Source organism: Callorhinchus milii, unplaced genomic scaffold (genome assembly GCF_018977255.1).
Source record: "Callorhinchus milii isolate IMCB2004 unplaced genomic scaffold, IMCB_Cmil_1.0 Scaffold2, whole genome shotgun sequence".
NCBI lineage: Eukaryota > Metazoa > Chordata > Chondrichthyes > Chimaeriformes > Callorhinchidae > Callorhinchus > Callorhinchus milii.
This window is the reverse complement of record NW_024704743.1, coordinates 113,957,902-113,976,101: the sequence shown is the minus strand read 5'-3', so window position 1 is coordinate 113,976,101 and position 18,200 is coordinate 113,957,902. Positions and strand designations below refer to the sequence as shown.

Genomic DNA, 18,200 nt, shown 5'->3' with positions numbered 1-18,200 from the left:
GGAGGTACTGTCCTTCGATCAGATATTGAAACGAAAGTCCCATCTGCGTGTTCAGGTAAATGTTAAAAGATCCCATGATACTATTCAAAAAGTGAAGGGAGTTTCTCTGGGTATCTTGACCAGCAATCTAGCCTCAAATTAAAAAATGGTGATTCACTTTATGGCCATTTGTAGGGCACACTGTTGTGCAAAAATTGGCCACCGTGTTTGCTTACAACTAGTCACTTTAGAGTAAATCCTGTCTAGTGGTTTGAGACACCACTCTACTTGAAAGATGCTACACCAAATGTAAGGATTATTATTTTATAATGCATCAATGCCTCTAATTTGGAATCTTTGATGCCGCAATAATAAATAAATGCCTCATTGCAACTGAGAAAAGAAAAACAAGCTATTAAATAACTGGCCCAGGGAGCTGGAATTCCCCATAGCTAATGGCAGTCCAATAGTTCAAGCATCATCTCTCACACTTGCAATCATGTCAAACATTAACCATTCAAATTCAGACAATTGTTTTACTTTGAAAGGTGAATAGAAAATGTATCCACATGATATGTGGTCATAAAGAGAGAGCCATTTATAAAATTTGATTAATTGCAATAGATGGGTCGATAACATAAATGACGTAAAAATACTGCTGGATCTTTTATCTTCAGTCGAACACACTTTTGGAAAGAAGGCAGGCCAATCTACTTTATGACAGCTCATTTTACCCCTCTACCCAGTGCCACGAGACATATGTGGAGCACCAAGTAATTAACAGGCAAATTATGTAACAGATGGAATTATATTGCACACGTTGTGATATTACATATGTTGATGACATTCAGCATGCTAAGCAACACTATCATCCTTCTCACAGATACATTTCTGTACTAGGATCATAACAGAGGTAACAGAGGCGGTGGCACAACGAGTTTGCTAAACAAATGGATGTCGGTCTCAATTTTCATGCTTTCTTTATCAGCCCCAGTTTGAGCGACAACCACGTAGCACACACAACCCTGTGACAATACATCCAAAGTCACCAAATATGCTGTTTTGATATCATTCCTAAGCACCCGACCTCTGGTCCAGGACAGGAATCAGCAGTAAATAGTGCAGTGAGAGTTAAGCGTGGTGACGGGGATGTTTTAGTACCAATAGTCTAAACTGAACCCAGCATAAATTAATGCTATCTAAACTTCATCACGTGGAACTTAAATGTAGGTTTGAGCCACCAAAACAGTGGGCAAGATCATTGCAGCTTGAATCATTCATGATGCACGCCTACAGTATTGTTGCATTAGCCTGAAGTCATCCACCCACTGTGCTGTGAACCACCCAATAAGAGGAGTTTGTGGCACAATACAGTCATGACTCCATTTGAAAACTGGAAATACTGCAAAATTCTGGACCTATTTTGGGACTAAGTTTCTAGCAACTTGTAGCAGTAATTTACATTTTCAAACTTGTGGAGAAATGAATTATGCCGATATAGAAGGTTCATATCGTAATTTAGTCTTTTAATACAACCAATAATGCAATAACTAATGGTGCGTCTCTTGTGACTAAGTGTATGGAAATTAACATTTATATTTCACAAAAAATGCTCATTTCGTGCAAGTGTAGTCTGCTGTGAAATCCATTTGTTCAGTGTAAATCAAGAGTAGCCATTTTAAAAAAGTTACTATCCTTTCCACTGAACTATGTAAATAAAAAAATTGCTGATGTAGGAGATCCCCTGCTACGCACATTTGAAGTTCCCTGCTCTATTAGGTTTTAGAGGACATTTCAAAAAGGGCTACATCACAGCTCCAACATCTAATTTCAGCCCTGCAACAACAACAACAACAAAATTACAATTATAGAGCGCCTTTCATGCTGGGAGGATGTCCCAAGGGGCTGGACAGTCAGGGGTCAGGACCCGAGCATGGGGGAGGGGTGAGGGAAGGCAGAGAGGTGGGAGGGCGACAGAGGCATGATCGAAGAGGAGGGTCTTGAGATCGGCCTTGAAGGAGGCAAGGGAGGAAGAGAGGTGAAGGGAAGGTGGGATGGAGTTCCAGAGTGTGGGGGCAGAGAGGCTGAAAGCCCGGTCACTGATGGTAGGGCAGGTCGGGCGGGAGACATGGAGCAGGCCGGAAGCCGCTGAACGGAGGGAGCGGGCAGGTTGATAGGGAGTCAGCGGGTCAGAGAGGTAGGATGGCCTTAAAGGTGAGGACGAGGATCTTGAACTCGATCCTCTGGGGGTGGCGAGCCAGTGGAGTCGGGCGAGGGTGGGAGTGATGGGGTCACAGAGCCTGGTGCTCCTCCCGACGTGAAAGGCGCTCTATAAATGCAATCTTGTTGCTGTGTGAGAGTACACGAGCTGCAGAGCTTTGGATGATCTGCAGCTTGTGAAGGGAAGAGTGGGGGAGGCCCATGAAGAGGGAGTTTCCGTAATCGAGCTTTGAGGTGACAAATGTGTGGGTGAGGGTTTCAGCAGCCCGAGGGTGAGGCAATGGCGGAGACATGGAATACCATTGCTATGGTTCACAATATATTAAAAATGATTTGACAGTCCTGTCCAGTCTCAAGCCAGTCAGTGCACATGACTAAGTAAATTGTGGCTATTGAATAGGCTGTGATGCAAAGAAAATACAACTTGGTGTTCTATATGCAAAACATGGAGCAAGAACTTAAGTTTTTCCCCAATGGTCACGTTGCAAATGTTAACTAGCTTTCTATTTCAGATGCAGCATTTTTTGTTTGTATGTTAGCACTTTCTTGCTGCTATCCCTCCCCTCCTTTCTGACAACCATGTTGTGATGTAGCTCAAATAAGAGCCCTCAAACTTTGTTTATGCCCAATGGGGAAAAAAAGCAATATGGGACAAGTTAATGTGGTTTATAGCCCAATCTGGATGGTCATGTGGTATGACCTCAGGGCACTGGAATTTCTTAAATGGGAGTTGTCCCCATGAAATCATGGTGTGGATCTTAGGTGCATGCAATCCTCCAATGTCTGTAGCGTATGACAATGAAGTTGTAGCTACTAATTAACTTAGAAGTCATTCATAAATAATTTTAAGAAAAATATCAAGAACACTTGTGGGACAGGAAGAGAGAGGGAAGTTAATGTTTTCTGTACACTTTGTTCACATATATTAAATTTAACATTTTAAAGGGCACTTGGGGAGCAGAAGTAAAACAGAACTTTTCATGCCCTTATGAAAATAATTATCCAAAATTAATACAGTTCACAATGTAAAGCTGCCTGACAGGAAGTGCAACTTTTTTCTCCATGAATATTGAAACTGAAAGACGGCAATAGTTTTGACGTTTAAAGCCATACAATCTCAGAGAGCTAAACAGTGATTTGGTAGATACACTTAAATGTTTGCTAAACAGTTGGCCCTTTTTGTAAAAAAGACATCTACTCAAATAAAACTTTACTGGTATTTTCTCTAACCAATGTCTTCTTCCACACCCCTTCCCAAATCAAAACTCAGTTCTACCCACAGATAATTTGAGTGAGTTTCTGATATCCTGACCTGCAAATCATGTAGATCAGGGTGTGGTAGAAGTAACCATTCAAAATTATTCCTTTAATGTAGATATAGACCTATCCAGTACATGTTAATTCTAATGTGGAATCATGCAGCTTTGTCAACTCAGACAATTTCATTAATTTTACAATAGCACTCACCTGTTCAGATGATTCATAATTCATCTCCTTCTCTGTCTTTATGGTCATTTTAGTGCTCATGCAGGCTTCCACCTTACTATCCATCCGTTCCAGCTTAGGCTTGATATCTTGCATACTTGTATCATCTTTATCCAGTAAGTAACGAAGTAGTGCATTTTCTTTTTTCTTGGGGCTCATTTGCTCCTGTTTAACAGTTGCATCTGCGCCAGAAACCGAACTTCCCGTGTCCTGATTGGGTTCTTTACCTGTGGCCTCTGCTGTCAACTTTGCCAAGTCTACAGATGTGCTGTCCTGTAGAAGCCTGTGCAAAATTTTGTGTTTTTCTTTCAGTAAGGGGCCGTGCGCTGAAGAGGTGTTAGTTGTAGATGTCACTGTTGACGTAGACAACAATCCCGATGACACTCCCGTGGAGTCCTTCATAGAATCCCCAGCGATACTTGACAAAGGGGAAGAATCCATTTGATCAGATTTAGCGATTAGCAATTGTAAAAGTTTGGTATGGCCTTTGCCATCATGCGCTCTACCTTGCCCATCAGTCCTTTCTCTACCTCCAAACGCATTTGAATTACTCTCGTGACCATCCTTCTGTTCTCCAGAAAGTCCACTACTTTCCGGCTGTCCAGCTGTATTCTCCGATTGTTCGTTAAACAATCCAAAAGAATCTTTGGAGTCCATGCTACCTTTTTTAGTTAGCTGAGAAAAATTAATGCTTCCAGGAGAATTTTGTGAAGTCACCATTTTTAGATCAGGCGAAGCCAAAGGTGCTCCATGTGAAACTCCATGCCCTTCACTAAGGGCTTGAAGTGCATTCAACGAGCTGCTGGAGTAGCTGTGGTTGTTCCCTGTGCTGCTGCACACACCCACTGGAGAATGCAGGCTTCCGACAGGAGAAAACTGATTGGCAGAGATTCGAGGGCTTCCAACCATTCCAGGACTTCCACGATGCCTCGGTGAAAGCATGGAGCTCTGTTGCCCAGCATTTATCCCAGGACTACTTCTCGATGGGCTGCCCATTTTGAGTGCATAGTTACTACCCTGAGGAATAGCTGCTGGCATGCCCGATACATGGCTCATTCCACCTGTAATGCCAAACCTGTTGACTGGCACCTGCCCCATGCTGGCTTGCTCCTTTAGACCATTCATACCAAAGCTGGTATTACTGTTCATAGTCATTTCTTGACTCGCTTTTTCACCAGAAACTCCTGCCGTTGCTGGGCTACTCGAATTAGGATTCATGCTTTTTGCCATGCCTTGCCCAGTCATATCCTGATTCGTCCCACACACATTTTGCTCTCTGAGGTTCAAGCAAAATTCATGATCAAAACATTGGGAGGGGGAGAGAGAAAGGAACAGAAATGCTATGTTCACAATATTGGATCCCAGATTTTTTCATAGTTATACTTTTGAACTATGTAACCAAACAGAGATATAGATAAATTAATTCAGAATTACATTCAAGTTGACGTCAGAAAAATCTTAAGTGTTAGCAACTGAACAAGACTATGAATGCAATAATTTGCTAATGCAAATTTAATTTTCCTTTTGGTAGTCCTAACAATTCAATCCTTAACTGAGTCTGAAATTAAGGAATATATATGTTCACTGCTACTTTAGCACTCTGTTAGACCTTGATAAAACTTTATAACTTATGAGACTTTTTGCCTCCAGGCTTTGAATGGCTTAACATTATGTATCCCCAAATAGAAAAAATGAGCAAGATCCAGGAATATATTGTCCTTATTATCTCATGAAATGCTTCAATTTCCAGTTTACAATGAATTCAAGTAATTAACACAAAGCATGTTTTGTGCTTACCTTTGAACAACATGCAATGACATGATCAACTGAGGCTCATTGGTGCTTGGAGCACGCATAAGCTTGCTCCTGGTTTGTGCCATAACCATGGTGCCATCAGATAAAGAAAAACGATAAATGGGGCTCAGAGCTTGGCCTTGTCTCAGCACTATACGTCACAAAGGCAAACAGATATGTTTAATGTAAGTTGTATTTCAATCAGTCACAATATCAGCAAGTGAGCTTTCACATAGTGCTCCCACTCTCTAGAACTCCAGCCCCCCAACTCATCCATTTCCCTCCCCACTTATAAAGCCTACCTCAAGACTTATCTCTTTGACCTTGCTTTCAATCACCTTCTTCCTCCCCTCCCAGCTCTTCCCCTGCCCCAGCTCAAGGACGCATCTGAAGGCTCAGTGAGGACATGATCGAGCTCTGCTGGACCAGCCCCCACAGGTAAATTGTGTGGCCTGCCCACTACCTCAGTTTATCGGACTCTGGCCTGCTCCATGTCTACCGCCCGACCTGCCCTACCATTGGTGGCCGGGCTTTCAGCTTCTCTGCCCCCACACTCTGGAACTCCATCCCATGGTCCCTTTGCCTCGCTTCCTCCCTTGCCTCCTTCAAGGCTGGTCTCAAGACCTTCTCTTCGACCGCGCCTTTGGTCTCCCTCCCACCTCTCTGCCTTCCCTCACCCCTACATCACCCCTCCCCCATGCTCGGGCCCCGACACCTAATGTTCAAATAGAAAAAATGAGCAAGATCCTCCCGACGTGAAGGGCACTCTATAAATGTAATTTTGTTGTTGCTGTTGTTATTATCACTCACTGACTACAAGGACGGTCACCACCTATTGGACATTCCCTTAGAATGGGGGGGGGGGGGGAGAGAGGGGCGGGATATGACAGCATACACGTTTCATTCCCCTACAAAATGTCATTACACTTTATAGTAAATCCTGTGAAGCGCTTTGAGACGTCTCCCGATGTGAAAGGCGACGTATCAAATGTAAGGATTATTTGTTTATTACTAGGAGTACTCACCTTCCTGATGATGCCTTTTAGCGAAAGCCATCTCTTTGTCATTTTGCAAATGAAATCTTTGAATGCATCGTCGCACCAAGTCTTCCCATCCTGGTTTCATTGATGCTCGTAATAAGTTTATATCCAGTGATATAAGTTTGCCTAGGATTTTTTTGGAAGAAGTTGGAGAGNAAAAAAAATGCAATAATATTTGCCAAGTTCTCAAAGCAGAACAAAAGACACCATTTTATTTTGCTTTACCTTTACCTGTTAAATCATGTCTCGTCGAAAAGTTTTCAGTATTTGCAAATTGTGGTCTCTCCTTTACAGGAACTCTCCGTGCAACACAAATCAAACAGGATTGTAGATCTGAGAGTTAGAAAGAAAAATAATTAATCTTGTACCGTGCATTTAGGCAAATCATCGAAATGGGGGAAAACTGATAATGACAGAGGAGCCAACCAGAACCGTCGGCAGGACTTACAGTGGTATAACAGTCATAGGAGGTAGGGATTCTTCCCACTCAGCTCCTGCTAACTCCACAAGCCGATAGGATTTGGGTGATCGTAGCTGGACAAGTAGTGGGAAGCTTGCCAGAGAGTGCTTTCATCGGCGAGCTATGCACTTCTGTGGCTATTGCCAACCTGGTTTAATTTGGTAAGGAGGGTACATCACTCCAGACACAGGAAAACTTCCAAGTGGCATAAATATGCAAAGCTCAGTCTGGTTTGGAAAGTTTTTAGTATGGTGATGGGTTTACACACGTGTCAAACACCCGCAGCTGACCAAAATACATATAAATGGAACAAATGGAGGTATCTGAACAGCACTTTTTAACCTTGATAGCTTGCCCTAAAATAATTACTAGTTGAATGAAAAATATTTTTCCGAATTGCAAAACAAAAATGCCTCACTCACTAGAATTGATCCAGCTAATTTACATTGGTTTGTTTATATGCTTGTTCCAGAGTGCTGGGTTAATGCCTACATGCCAATCTTTAATTACCTCTTGCCAGCGATCACTAAAACATTTGTGGATTTATATAATGAAACCGGTTTTCCACAGTATTGCTGTTCATTTTGCCTGTCTAACCACTGAAAGAGAGATTTCCTGTTTGACAGCGAACTGCAGTCTAAAGGGAGTACTTACTACTTCCATTAGAAGTGGAGAAAAATAACACCATTACAGAATAATTCTTTCCCTGTAGCGAGAAGCACTGTGCCTGCAATCTGGTGGACCCCAGCTCATATTAGGGGGAGGAGCCAGTATTGCAAAGAATTTAGTGGAGCAAGGGATCATTGGACATTTTTTGGGAGTCTTGCTGGGGGAGGGGGCGGGGAGGTGATATTGGTGTGGCAATTCAGGTTGAAAAATCCACTGCACTAATGTACTATGCAGGAAATGGATTTGCAAAATGTGAGTTATATTCCTGTTATAACTTCATTCTTCCATTTATTCACAAGTTAACACATCAAGCAGTCTGACAATCAGCTGAGTTAAGCAACAATGCTCTACGAAAATGAAACAAAACTATCCTGAATAATAAAAATCACATTTAAACCAAAATTAAGGTTATAAATGAAAAAACTCTCTTGCTTAAAATATTAAAGTTCATTTGGAACATGCATTCGTACGCCCGGTTTCCTTACTATCCCCAACATGCCACTGATCTCTTTGTCTCAGGTCTCTGCAAATATGAACAACAACAACATTATATTTGTAACACGCCTTTCATGTCGGGAGGACGGCCCAAGGCGCTGAACAATCAGGGATCCGGACCCGAGTATGGATTACATGAATAACAATTCAAGGAGGTCCAAGAGTTGCCTGCCCCATGGTGTCCATCTGATTTATCCTTCTCCATCAATGAGATAAAACATTTGCTTTCAATCTGACAGCATTGTCAAGTCCAGGAACTAGTCATTGAGATGCAAATTTGGTATGTATGTTTTCACAATGGAATAACAGGCACATGTTTTGATTAACATTTTAAGAAACCAATGGACAATAAAGTTTATATAAAGCGCTGGTCAGACCTCATTTGGAATACTGCTCAGTTTTTGCCACCTAATCTTAGGAAGGATATACTGGACTTTGAGGGTGACCTCAAGACGTTTCACTAGATTAATACCTGAGTTGAAGGGGTTTGGCTATGATAAAAAGCTGCTTTTACTGTGCTTATATTGCTTACGGCAGAAGAGGCAACAAGGTGATTCGGGTATTTAAAATATTGAAAGGAATTGACAGTGGATAACTCTTCCCCTTGATAAAGGGATCTGCCGCAAGGGCAGAACTCAGAACGGGATGAATAGAAAAGAGATCAGGAAGCATTCCTTGACAGATAGTTGCAAAGATGTGGAATATACAGTAGAAACAGAATCAATAGGAATTTTCAAATACCAGATACTGGGTGGTAGAGATATTAAGAGATATGACAAAAGGGCACGTTATTGACATTAAAAGATCTGCCAATATCTAATAAATTGGCGAAACAGCTTGATGGGCTGAATGGTCTCCTTCTGTCCCTTCCTATCTTCCTAAGAAATGTTCAGCATTTTTGAAGACAAGTGAACGGATTAACAGTAACTGGGTTATTGATGTTAATCCACATGAAGACCGCTAAATAAATCCAGGTTGTTTTGAATTTTAAATGCAACAACATGGAAACTTACCTTCTCCTTCTTCTTTTATGGACTTTGGTTGAGACACAGCAAAGCACTGCATAGTTTCATATTTCTGATGTGCTTCCTGGTTATCATGGCCTTCCTCATCCGAGTCACCAGGTGGCTTAACCAGCATACGACAGTTAAAGGTGTGGCTGTTTCGTCTTGGAGTTTCATTGGACCAAGGCACCCCGTTCACTGATGAAAATTTGAAATGATTTTTCAACAAAATTTTTCATATCCATATTGCTCAAGGGGAGGGAGCGAAAATATTAAACATTTGTAACATTTCAGAAAATGTAAAAGTCTCAAAATATATTAGTTTATTCTCAAATTCAAATACACTTAAATACAGTATATGAAGCTGTCCCATTCAGTTACAGCATTTCCTGTCCAGCTTTCAAATATTTTCATCTTTTATTTTCTACAATTTGTAATGCATACAATACAAATAAACAGGGAATTCCAAAATATTGTTCCATATTGTAATCTTTAAATAAATTAATATATTATTCTGGTGCACAAATGCCTTTTTTAAAAATTGGGTGAAGTGCGAGACAAAGGGGATACATTTGGAACCAGATATGATTAAAAAGTTATTGAAAAATGGTTAATAACAAAAATAATTCTAAGTGTTTCAGCTACTGTTGTAATTCAATCAATAGTACCATGTTAACTGGATACATTTCAAAGTAGGTTCTTACCAAGAGACTTGGGCAAAAGGTTTTTCACAAACTCAGCATGGTCACCAACATGTAGTATGCTGTATACACTAGAGTTGATCAGTTCTTCCTGGTTATATTTCAGGTACTGGGTTACATTCTCAGACACAAACACTACGTTTCCTTCCAGATTCACCACAAAAAAGAACCCATCCAATGCCTGTAAACAACAATTAGAATAGATGTGATACACTCCTGAAGCTATAAAATGGTCCAAATGACATATTCGGATCACCCATTTTAGACGGGCCAGGTTACATGAAATACACATTTTTTAAACTATATTTATCCATATGGTAGGATGACCAATAGGTTAAAATGTAATTTTCCAAGTTGCTAAAAATTCTAATTATTACCCACATTTTTATTATCACCCAAATAAAGTTTCTCAATTAAAGGGGGAACTTCATACATCAAATTTTGTTCTCCCATAAAAAATAGTCACTACACTTCAGTAAATTAATTGTATGAAGCTCTGAGGTTGCCTTCCAATGTGTAATATAATTTTTTGCTTAAATTAATTCAATTTTTTAAACCTCAATCACAAAGCATTGTTTGGCCAACATATCAGTAGGTGCAATAATAATGCAAAACTATGTTCATAATCAAAATGATTTAACAAGTTATCATGCCAAAATATTGCTAATATCTATAAAAGGAAGAAAATTGCAATTCATGATTTGTAGGCCATGTTATTTTATAATGGCCCATCAGCATCAATTTTGCTCGCATCTTTACAGCCTTCAGAGGTAATTAAGTCAATTTGGTTTGGCTGACCTTTGTCTTGAAAACTATATTAATGTAGCCAATTGTTTGCTCATGCCCATTAAGATTTCTTTAATTTCTGCTTCTAATTAAACAAAAATATTTCACCTGGCTTTGCTTAAATTTAACAAAAGTGATGTGCCAAATCAGGATTGGCTGCAGTGTTCAAAAGTAGAATGTTCTGAGCTCCCAACAGTATAATTTATTACCATAAGAACTTAAGGACAATGACTAGCAACACAAGAGCAACTCTTAATAATAATGATTCTTGCATTTGATATAGCGGTTTAGCACATCACTGAGACGACTCAAAGGGCTTCACAAGATATACAGTCAAGTGGAGTGACTGTGTTTTGTGGGTGAAACGCGGTAGCCAATTGCGCACAGCAGTGCTCCACAAACAGTCGTGGATTGAGTGCCTAAATTATTAGTTTTTTTTAATTTGAAGGAGTTATTCTTACCCTCGGAAAGTGATCTGCCAATCGACTAACAATCAGGTTCCTACTTACTGCTAGGTAAACAAGCGTGTGTTAATTTTTCTTTTTTTTTTGGAAGGGATTATGTCTTAAAGCACTTTATTCACTTCAGGAGGATTTACTACAAAGTGTACAATTATAGGTGATTATATGAACACATATTGACAGCCTTCAACAAGTCGCCCAACATCCCTGCATGTGACACAAATTTTACCGAAATGATTGCAATTTTACACCCCAAACCACCATTACACATGTCCACTGATGCTATCCTGGCTCGGTAGCTTTTATCTAGTTCTCCAGTGATAAAAATAAAGCTTGTGATTACCCATGATGTAAAGAAGTATGTGCTATGTCGGTCCTTAAAATTGACCCAAGCATCTTATCCTGCTGCCTTGGAATTTGGCATGAGTGAATATAGAATGTGTAATGAGAAAGTGAAAAGACTGTTTATATTGATGATGAAAATGTCCCAATTCATGAGCTGCAGATACGGAAATTAGTTTAGAATCACTGTAAAACATTATCAGCAGTATAGAAATTCATATAGATTGGATTATGGTTCAGGGTCAACTACATAAACTGACCTCAAGCATCATTGGTCCGAGTGCATCCTTGTCAATGACACCTTGACCTGTGGAGGACACATCAGCTTTCTGGACATCGTCTTCATTTGCAGCAGCCTTTTCTGCAACACAGGAACATATGCATGTTTAAAGGATCATCAGAAATCAAACAACCCAAGTCTGTTACATACTGGATAAGCAAATGCATAATTCAACAGTCTAGTTTAAGAATATGACAGTACAGTAAACCTCTGTAGAAAGCTTCTACTCGTTGACTAGCAACAATCATAGGTATAATAGAAGCTGAAATAATTGTAAGAGCTCTGAGATGTTACCCTGCATGGAGGGCACTATAAGTGCAAGTAGTTGAAATATGTGTGTAAATTATTTTGTATAAAGTACATTTCAGAACACATTTGTTTCCTTTTAGGGTTGGGAATTTCACTCTCCTTTTAGGTCTCAGCTCAAATAGTAACTAAATTACTGCAATGCTGCTTAGGCTCAATGTTTCATTTTGCTAATTAAATTTATTGGCATAATGGAAACAGTATAATTTCAATTCAGCTCACTGAGTGGTAAAGAAGTTAACACTCCTTACAGGTCAGGAACAACAGGCCAGCCATATAATCCCAGGCTCTGAATCATTGTACTTACTTTCAAGGCAATCAGTTTAAGCAGTTAGCACAAAGCTAAATGCCCTCCTCATTTTTTTCAAAGAAGAAAACAGAGCTTTGTACATGCAAACAAATAGGTGCTAAGAACTCTCCTCCCATCCTCCAACTGCTTGCAAAACTTCCGATGTACAAAAATAAAACTGTGCTGCAGCATCGCCTAATGGATCAATAAATCACCTGGGCTGTGTAAAAAGTTGATCTTGTCACTTGCCTCGTTAAAATGTAACTGGTGCAAGGCCTTAGGTCGCGTAATTCCTCCAAGTGAACTTACACTAGATGGAAAATAGCAATCTGATAACAATTTGGTTAGTTACATTGCTCATCGTGCACCTCAAGTTACACTTTGATAGAGCAGTTTTCTTGTATAATCGCCCCTTCAGTTAGTGAATTCAGCTTTGGAGCAAAACAGTCAGTGATCCTCCCTTAAAATAAGGACTCAGCAATTTATCTCAATGTCATGAGGGAAAGCCAGAGCTTGGGAGCCAAGAATGCTACTTTAGTACAACAGACGTGCGAGCATCTGGGATAACAGGTTGAATGAAACAGATAGTTCAGTCTTTAGCCAACTGCTCAAAATAGATATGAATCTCTTTTGGGCACCCTAAAGCCAAGTTAAAACGATTTTTAAAAAAAATTATAAATAGTGAAAATCTGACAGTGTAGTGACTGTGAATTGGCGAATGGGGTATTCAGTTTACGCACAGCAATGTTCTACAAACAGTGATGCAGTGAGTGATCAATTTTATCTGGGGATTGTTAAGTCAGGACACTGGGAGAAACTCCCTTCTCCACCTGAACAGGCAGATGGCACCTCAGTTCAACACCTCAGTGAAAGGACGGCTCCTGACAATTCAGCCCCCACCCACTGTATTGGAGTGTCTGCCTAGACTATAAGTTTGTGCCAACCTGCTATATAATACCCGATCAAGAGAGAACATTTACTGGACTAACCAGGGGAAGCAAGTGACTGATCGTTCTGTAACTCCCTTCCTTGTGGGACCCAGTGAACTTTTTGTGGGGGTTAAAATTTACTCCAAGTTAAAAATATACAATATTTGTCTCAATAATGAGAATTATTGCAAGCCAAAGCTATCCAGTTAATTTTCTACAAGTTAAGATGTACTCAGCATAAAAAGCTTCAATTTTGTGATGTCCTTCAAGCTATATGTAAATATTTTTGATGTATTAATGGAAAATAAGGTCAGAGGATCCAACCTTTCATATGCTTCTATAGCGTGCATTATTCTTTACTCAGAGCAGCTGCGGTGTATGTGCCATCCCACATTCCCATTTCTTAAGCAGCAGCATGAATTGAAAACAAGATTCATTTAAAGTGCGTGCTGCAATCTGGCTACAAGCAGATGCATTGTGCTCATTTCCAACAGGCTGCCAGAAGGGAGGCTCCTGTCGACTGTGCTTTTCCACTGGGATTATCGCAGTGCCTTGAGACTTTGTTTATAATTACACTAACAGTGGCAGCAGCACCACCCCCTCCAAGATGACCATGTTACAGCAAATTTATCAGCTCACCAACACTGTTCCAATTATGTGAAAGGGTTTTAGGTACCCATATATATTTTGTATTCACAAAAAATAACTGGCATTAGTTCACATTTACCAAACTGGAAATCGCTCATCATCTTTATTGCACACTTTTAGTCGAAGAGTTGAAAAGGTCACATCTATATCGAATGATTTCTAGTATGTCGTATTATAAATGTAGAAATTATATTGAATACATTAACCCATAATACTGCCAAAAAAACAATACTACAGTGGTCATATGAAGCCAAAACCAATTACAGGTGTGTCTGCATTATATTGCTTGCACTATATAACCAATATCTGACACAACAAGAGCAGCGAACTTCTTAAAAAATATATTTAATATATAATACACAACAGTTGGCATGTTTACAGCAATAACCAGGTTTAAGTGGGAATAGAATAGTCACATTCGAATGACAGTGTATTCTCAACATTAACAACAACTTGCACTTATATTATGCCCTCCACGCAGGAAAGAGTCTCAGAGCACTTAACAGTAGCAGAGCCTGACTCCGAGCCAGGGTGGGGGGGCCACAAGGGGAAGGAAGAGCCATAAGCACGGTCGAAAGGAAAGTCTTCAGGCGGAACTTGAAAGAGGGGGGAGAGCGGGCAAGGCAGAGGGATTGAGGGAAAGTGTTCCAGAGTTTTGGGGTGCAGTGCACGACCTCCGGATGGTGTGTGCAAGGGACGAGTCGAGCGGAGGCACTGGGTGGTGGATTGGGGAGTGAGTAGGTGGGAGAGGTAGGGAGGTACCAGGGAGTGAATGGATGTATTTGAACATGATGCAAGCATTGTAATATAATACTTTCATACCACATAAATTAAAAAAAGGTAGCACAACACTGATATCTTGTTCATACCAGTGATTGTATAACAGGTGCTACAAGATTGACAGTACTTTTGAGAAATGGCAAGATAATTGTAGCAACAGTGTTGGAAAACATATGTACTATACCTATCCTTCGATCTACCATTTTCCTTAGGCTATCAGTCCATCTTATCTATCTCTTCAGCCACAAAACAAACCTACACGGGAAAAAAGGGTACTTTCCATGAACCACAGTGGAATTTATTTTTTCTCTCAGTGGTTGTATCTCAACACTCCCTCTTGTTCCCCCACAGCACAGATTCTCTTCCTTTTGGCTCTGCATGGCAAAGGTTCAACTCCACCGCTCCCTCCCCCAGCTCCCAAATTGCTACAAAATCCACACTAACAAAGATTACCACCACAGCATTCTGTCCTCAATGATATTACATATGAAACCGATGTAAACTCACTTCGTTACCAGCAAAACAAAGGAAAACTATGTATTTAAATAACGAATAGATGGATGATTTTTATATCACTCGTGGCTTGGATCTCAAATAGCTCGTTGGTTTATTCACCCATAGCATAGAAAACACATACCATCAGAACCAATTGTGCATCCAAACCACACAGTGGAGCCACCAGCATCATAAATTAACCACTTATTAGTTGCTGTAACAATGTAATGAAAAGGAAAACATTTTGAACCATAACACTTGCCTCCCATGTGTAATGGAAGAGGCGAAAAAAAAACAGAACGAGTTATACAGCTGTATTAAGCTAAATTTAGAAAAACTGACATATGGCTTGATGAAACTAGGAGTGCATTCACATTCATTAGGCTGCATTCTGCTCCCAGAAAAAGGCAAAACTCATCCTGTGCTCTGCAAATGGGGTTATCTTTTCAACATTAATGTACAATATTTCACTAGGCTGCTGAAATCTCCTGCAGTGCACATTAAACGCCACAGCTGCACTTTTTCTCAGTGTTTACACTCACTGGAAAGTAAGGAAAGAGCAGATCGCCATGTTGGGCTATGTACAGCTGCCATGATATCAACACTTTCACTTACTCAGCCATATCTTGATGTTTCAGACACGGGGATAACTGAAACCTTCACCAGATCACAAATCTCAAAAACAATCCTGTCATTACAACACACGCATACAAGTCCAATTTTAATTTTAAAAAATTGCATTTTAAGTATGCTCTGTATGCCATACTGTATTTAAATTAACCTAAAGTAAAGGCCGATCACTTTGATAGTGAAACTGAAAATGAACTGCCTGTTTCAAGCAAGTACTAAATGCTATATTAGCAGTAAATACATTTAGTGTTTAATAACTCAGTAACATTAATTAGATCTCAATCCCTCTGCCTTGCCCCCTCGCTCCCTTTTTCTAATCCCGACTGAAAACCTTCCTCTTTGACTGTGCTTACGGCCACCTCCCACCCTGGCTCAGAGTCAGGCTCCGTCACTGTTAAGTGCTCTGAGACGTTACCCTGCCTGGAGGGCGGTATACAAGTGCAAGTTGTTGTTGTAGAGCGAGATGTTAAACAGATGTTGTGTCTGCTTGTCTGTTCGAGCACACTTCAAAGATCCAATGTTGAAAGAGAAGGACTTGTCCCCCCAATCATTTTACACTGGGTTCCACAAACTTTGCCTCAACTAAAATACACTGTTTTCTAACCTTTTTTTTTATTGGGGATTGGAAAAAGATCCGAGAGAAACAAAAAATACACAGCAAGATGCAAGTGATTATGATTTGACTAGCAGAAATGAGTGATGTAGGGAAATGAAATTACAAGTTGGGAAGTGCAAATTCCTCAAAAATTGGTGACAAACTTTTATTGCCACTGTAGCTACTAAGGATTTCTATCATGCGATTTATAAAGAGCTCAAATTTAATAGTATTAATTTTTAACAAATATTAAAGCATCTTGCAGGATAGTCCTATGCCTCCCAACATGGAGCTGAAGATAGACTTTCTTAGACTGAAAGACCTTAAATATAAATGTCAGATTAGCAGTTTTATTCAAATGATACAAAATGGAATTGAAACTGAAATCTTAACCGAGAATACTCTTTAACTGTGCTGAAAAAGAATTGGCAGTTGACTCATTGTACATTCATCAAAATCCTTCAAAAACCTTATAGTTAGCATCAAATTGGCAGAACCTTTCGTTCACAATGTTGCACTGAAGAAGGTTAACTTATAATTAAAGGTTCTCATTTTGATCATCAGAATTGTAAACCTAGGAGAATAAATCCCAGTTACTGAATTTGTACAAATATGATAAATTCGTAAGACATTCTTTCTATATCTTGACACCCTTCAACAATCTCATCCTGATTTACTTGAGAACAAACAGGTTCTATCTAATGGTGGTGGTCAGCCTGCCTCTTAGAAGTTTGTGAGATCAAGCTCCACATAGGCATTCTGAGTCCTAATTTTAGGCTGACACACAAGCTTCAGACTATCCAGAATTGAGTAGCTGGTTTCATTTCCTGGACCAGGTTCCATGAGCCTATCACCCCCATCTTCATTTGGTTCCGCTGGCTCCCCATCCCGTAAGATCCTTGCTCTCACTTTCAAATCTTTCCATGGCCTCGTTCCATCCAACTTCTGTGACCTCCTTCAACCTCACTGACTGAGCTGTTCCCTTTGCTCAACAAACATTGGCCAGCTTCAATATCTTCCGCCATCTCCGCCACACTACTGGTGGGCAGGTTTTCAGCCATTCTGTTCCTTTCTCTGGGACTCCATTCTGGCGTCCCTCTGATCCACCCCCACCCTCCGATTTTCAAAGCCCACCTCAACACTTGACTCTTTGACCGTGCTTTTTGACCATCTTTCCCCTTACTACCCAATTCAGCTCCCACAATCCCAGGTTGAGTGTAATCCCAGCCAAAGTAAAGCACTTTGAGACATTCTCCCGAAGCGAAAGGCCCTATATAAATGTAACTGTATTGACACTCCAACGTGACAGGAGAACGCTGCATTCTTGGAGATGCTGTCAGTCGGATGAGATAACAAACTTCCGGCAGGACAGATATGAGATATTAAGATCCCGGCTTGGGCAAGTTTCCTTACTTGGACTTCTCCTCCCTGCTCTCCTCGCTCAACCTCTCCCTCCATATCAACGCTGCCATTCACAGTCACGGCCACCCACTCGATTTGGTGATCACTTGGGGCCTCAGTGTCTCGGATGTCATCATTACCGACAAGGCCGTCTCCAATCACCGCTTCATCTCCTTCACCACCTCCACCCATCTCCCCACCTCCACCAGACCCACCACCATCTTCTACCGCCCCTGGAAGAAGTTATCCCCACAATCCCTAACCGCTGCCTTGGAGTCCTCTGAACTCCTCTCCCTCTGGCCCTCATCCCTCACTGACCCCTCTTCTGCTCTCAACCCTCCTCCACAACACCCTCTCCTCCACACTCGACACTCCATCACCTCCCGTACTGTCTCTTAAGCTCGCTCTTCC

The 18,200-nt window shown here is 40.6% G+C and overlaps 1 protein-coding gene across 6 annotated transcripts in view; it reads right to left on the bottom strand.

The window, feature by feature from the left end:
- Positions 1–18,200, bottom strand: part of ncoa2 (nuclear receptor coactivator 2) — a 154,507-nt gene that overhangs the window by 43,746 nt on the left and 92,561 nt on the right. For all 6 annotated transcript variants that reach the window (XM_007886931.2, XM_042332452.1, XM_042332453.1 and 3 more), the window contains 7 exons: positions 11,697–11,797; positions 9,851–10,028; positions 9,156–9,344; positions 6,750–6,851; positions 6,504–6,644; positions 5,482–5,629; positions 3,667–4,960 (listed from right to left, as the gene is read on the bottom strand). In XM_007886931.2, coding sequence (XP_007885122.1) covers positions 3,667–4,960; positions 5,482–5,629; positions 6,504–6,644; positions 6,750–6,851; positions 9,156–9,344; positions 9,851–10,028; positions 11,697–11,797 — 2,153 coding nt within the window. The remainder of the gene's footprint in view (positions 1–3,666; positions 4,961–5,481; positions 5,630–6,503; positions 6,645–6,749; positions 6,852–9,155; positions 9,345–9,850; positions 10,029–11,696; positions 11,798–18,200) is intronic.